The sequence below is a fragment of the Cryptomeria japonica genome, chromosome 7 (assembly GCF_030272615.1).
Source record: "Cryptomeria japonica chromosome 7, Sugi_1.0, whole genome shotgun sequence".
Classification (NCBI taxonomy): Eukaryota; Viridiplantae; Streptophyta; class Pinopsida; order Cupressales; family Cupressaceae; genus Cryptomeria; species Cryptomeria japonica.
The window spans coordinates 27885064-27889243 of NC_081411.1; the positions used below are offsets into that span (position 1 = coordinate 27885064).

The 4180-nt window shown below is 38.8% G+C and overlaps 1 protein-coding gene across 1 annotated transcript; it reads right to left on the reverse strand.

Annotated features, from left to right (window-relative positions):
* Window positions 1-2930: 2930 nt before the first annotated feature.
* Window positions 2931-3916, reverse strand: LOC131856369 (uncharacterized). Its single transcript, XM_059208134.1, has 2 exons — window positions 3781-3916; window positions 2931-3613 (listed from the first exon to the last, which is right to left on the reverse strand). Exons 1-2 carry the CDS (start codon window positions 3914-3916, stop codon window positions 2931-2933), a joined length of 819 nt encoding a protein of 272 aa, XP_059064117.1.
* Window positions 3917-4180: the final 264 nt, after the last annotated feature.

Here is a 4180-nt window from a genome sequence, read left to right on the forward strand (position 1 = left end):
CAGTAAAACATCCTTAATCAGTTATATCCATAATCATCAACAACTTTCTCAATATCCTTATTGAAATGCCAACAATCTCTCCTTGCTTGTTATAATGCCAACACCTACAACCTCTTCAATTTCCCTATTAATTCTAATCAGTAATCTCTCCACAACCTCAGCCTTATCCTGAAAAATTTTGCGATTACGTTCTTTCCAGATCTCCCATATTACTATAGAGGGGCTAATTTTCTAGACACTTGACAAGGTCGTTTTACTTGATTACCTTGGCTAGCTTTCAAAGACCTCTTTGAGGGAGTTTTGGAGAGGACCCTGCCAATCTAAATTCCTTTGCAGATCAGACCAGCACCTTTGCGCAGCCTCAGAATTCAAAAGTAAATGATCACCTAATTCCTCCGAGTTGTTGCACATCACATATTTGGTCAGTTCCACAATACCAATCCTTTTCCTTGTCTCCCTTGTTAGGATTCTACCTTTGACAGCTAGCCATGCAAAGGCACTAGCTTTCGAGAGACACTTTTTTCTCCAAAATAGTTCCTAAATTCTTGAATTTCTCTCCTCCCTTCCTTCCAGTAGTTGATATCCCAATTTGATTAAATAGATCCTATCCTGAGCACCACACCAAATCACTCTATCCTCTAAACTTGTCAGAAAGATCTTCCTCTAATCCAAAACATTCCTCAATCTTTGTTGCAACTAAGCTGATAAACCTATTGTTGAGAGGTCCTTCCACACCCATTCCTTTCCAAAATCGCCCTCAATGCACCTCAAGTAATCTTTCACTCTGACACCCCAAAGTTGCACCAAGTGATCCTTTATCTCTGAGAAGTCTCCCATATCTTTGATTGTTGGGAAACCTACCCAAGAATCTTCCCAAAACTTAGCTTTTCACCCTTTACCAATCTGCCATGTTAAATGATCAGTGACTACCCCATGACATTCCATTATGAAATTCCAAATGATCGATCCTTTAGGGGGATTGTGAATTGTGAAAACTCTATGGTCTTCCAGGGAATCCAAATACTTTTCTCGCAACACTTTAACCCACATTTGGTTTGGTTTGGTGTATATGTTCCACACCATTTTTGCCCCTAAAGCCGCGCTCATTTTATGCCAATCTCTCAGTCCAACACCCCCTCTTGTCTTAGCCTGGCATATTTTATCCCATGCCAATAATGGGATTTTGTCCTGGTTGTTTGCCCTATTCCAGATGAATTCTTTCATTCTCTATTGAATAGTTTTAAGAACCTTTCTTGGGATCTATAAACACATCATAGAGTAAATAGGAATGGCAGACACTGTAAATCTCAACATTAAAATTCTCCCTGCTAATGTAAGCCATCTACTTTTCCACCCATCCATTCTATTTAAACAGCTATCAATTAGATTCTTCCACAAATATGATTTGTTTGCTCCTCCAAAAAAGGGGATTCCTAAATACTTGCCTAGAAGAGCCCCCACTTTCATACCTAGAATTCTACATATTTCCCTTTGTTTACCAGGTTTGGTGTTGAAAAAGAAAATTTCCGATTTGCTTCAGTTTACTTTCTATCCTGATGCATCCTCATATAAATCCAGGGTCTCTTTCACAACCTGGGCTTCCCTTGTTGTAGCATCCCCTATGAGGAAAGTGTCATCTATAAACTACAGATGAGTTAGTGGATCCACACCTGCTGCAATTTGAACACCTTTCCAAGCTCCTTCTTCCCATTTCTTGGAAATGAGGCGTCCAAGGACCTCTGCCATAATGATGAAAAGGAAGGGGGATTGCGGATCACCTTGCCTAATACCCTTCTTAGATTAAAAAACCTCTGAGGGCTTCCATTTATAATGACTGAAAATCTAGGGGAGCTAATATAACTGTTCACCCACGCAATCCATTCCTTGTTGAAACCAAAACTCCATAGGACTTGCATAAGAAACTCTTTGTTTACCTCATCGTAAGCTTTCCTAATATCTACCTTGACCATCATTTTTTTTGTCCTTGTTGTCCAAATGGAATGAACAGCTTCATGAGCTAGGATAATTCCTTCATAGATAGATCTGCCTAGAGCAAATCCACTTTGTTCACTAGAAATGACCAAATCCAAAATTTATTTTAGTCTATTTGCCATAACTTTGGATATTATCTTATAGATAGTATTGCATAAAGAGATTGGGCAGAAATCATCAAATGATGTAATCTCAGCCTTCTTTGGAATCAAATCTATAAAAGTGTTGTTGAAATCCCTTAACACAAACCCTCCCATCCTTGATTCCTCTACAACTCCTAAGATATCCTCTGCTAGGATGTCATTAAAATTTTGAAAGAAGAGGGCTGGAAAACCATCTGGCCCTAGTGATTTATCTGACCCTAGACCAAAAACAACAAGCTTCACCTCCTCCATAGACACTGGCTCCATCAGCCTTTGATTGTGCTCATCCTTCACACATGCAGGGATAACCTCCAAAACTTGATGCATATCTCTTTCCTGATTCCCAACACCATTGAAAAAATCTGAGAAATGATTCACTGCCTCCTGGTTTATTTGTTTCAGCTCTGAAACGACCCCCCCTTCTTTATCTTTAATAGAAAAAATCTTATTTTGGGATCTTCTCACTTTAACTGAAGTTTGAAAGAATTTTGTATTTCTATCTCCATCTTTTAGCCACGTTTCTCTGGATTTTTGCCTCCAAAAAATTTCCTCTCTTGCTAACACCTTCGAGTATCTTTTGCTCAATGATTTTTCTTTTCTATAAGATTCTTCATCCATTCCCTAGCTAATTATGTGTTCATGAAGTGTTTTTAATTCCTCCTCTAACTCAGTTTTGTCTTTGAAAATATTCTGAAAAGTTTCCCTGTTCCATCTCTTAAGTTGTTCCTTTAAATACTGAAGTTTTTTAAAGAAAATAAATTCTATATTACCTAGATTGTCTATGTGCTTCCACCACTATTCAATTAATTTTTTGATGTTGTTGTCCCATAACCATATTGCTTCAAATTTAAACAGGCATCTCTCAAGGGCACTTTCTTCTTGAATTTTGAGGCAAATGGGGTAGTGATCAAAGCTCGAAATAGGAAGAATCTCAGCAAGACTGTTCCAATTACTCTCTGACCAGTCACTAGCAATAAAGAACCTATCCAACCTCTCTGCAATATTCATAAAACCACTCCTCCTATTTGTCCATGTGAAATCCCCCGTTCTAAAGGGAATCTCAATCAAACCTGAGTTCATGACAAAAGAGCTTAAATCTCTCTGGCTTTGTTTGTTCCACCCTACACCACCCATTTTATTTGAGGGGCGGATAATCACATTGAAATCCCCTCCAAGAATAAATAAATTCTCCCTGTCATTTCTCATTATGTCAGCCAGCTCCTCCCACATCTGCAATTTCAGATTTGAGTTGTTGGGCCCATAAATGTTGATAAGGAAAAAAATTGTTTGAAGCTGAAATGATTGAATCTTCAACCACTGCCACCACCTTGTTGATCTAATAACAACTACATCCATTATTGAATCCTTCCAAAGAGCCACAAGACCTCCTGAGGCACCTTGAGCTCCCACCAAAATACATTTCCAAGCTGGAAACTTCCTAGAAAAAACATTAACATCTTCTTCTTTAATCTTTGTTTCTTGCAAAAGGAGTATGTCCAGTCTCACTTGATCAAGGAATTGTTTGATCAAGCGGGTCTTGTCAAGGGCATTGCAGCCCCTAACATTCTACGATAAGATTCTCATTGCTCTTGAGAAAAGGCATAGCCTCTTCCCGATATCAGTTTGCTTTGGCATGCGACATTACCAGCTATTTCCAACTTTTCCTTGTTGGATTTAGCACCTCTCCTCTTTTTCTCACCCACTCTAGCTTTTGATTGAAGAGTTAGAGTCATTTCCAAAGAACGCTTATCCTGAGTTCTAGTTTGGGCTAGAAGGCCCATTTCATCATCTCCATCCAGGGAGCATGATGATTCAAAGTCATAATCTGAGTCTAAAGGTCTCCTCCACTATCTTTCGCACCCTCAAAAGAGCTTTCTAAATTTCTTATCGGTGAGATTTGGATATCCTTAAAGATTGGATCCTCCATAGATGGATCAGTGTTTCCTGCCACTCTTTCCAAGTCCTTCAGTAGGCTTTTGATCTCAAGGGATATTGTAGCTTTTTGTGGAGTCTGGAAAATGGAATCCTTCACTTGATTCATTAGA

Bases quoted from the DNA above. Each gene is read 5' to 3' on its own strand.
- LOC131856369 (XM_059208134.1), bottom strand. From the start codon at position 3,916: ATGGGCCTTCTAGCCCAAACTAGAACTCAGGATAAGCGTTCTTTGGAA. The intron at 3,614-3,780 runs GTAATGTCGCAT...TCCTTTTGCAAG, and splicing joins GGAAAAGTTGGAAATAGCTG to AAACAAAGATTAAAGAAGAA.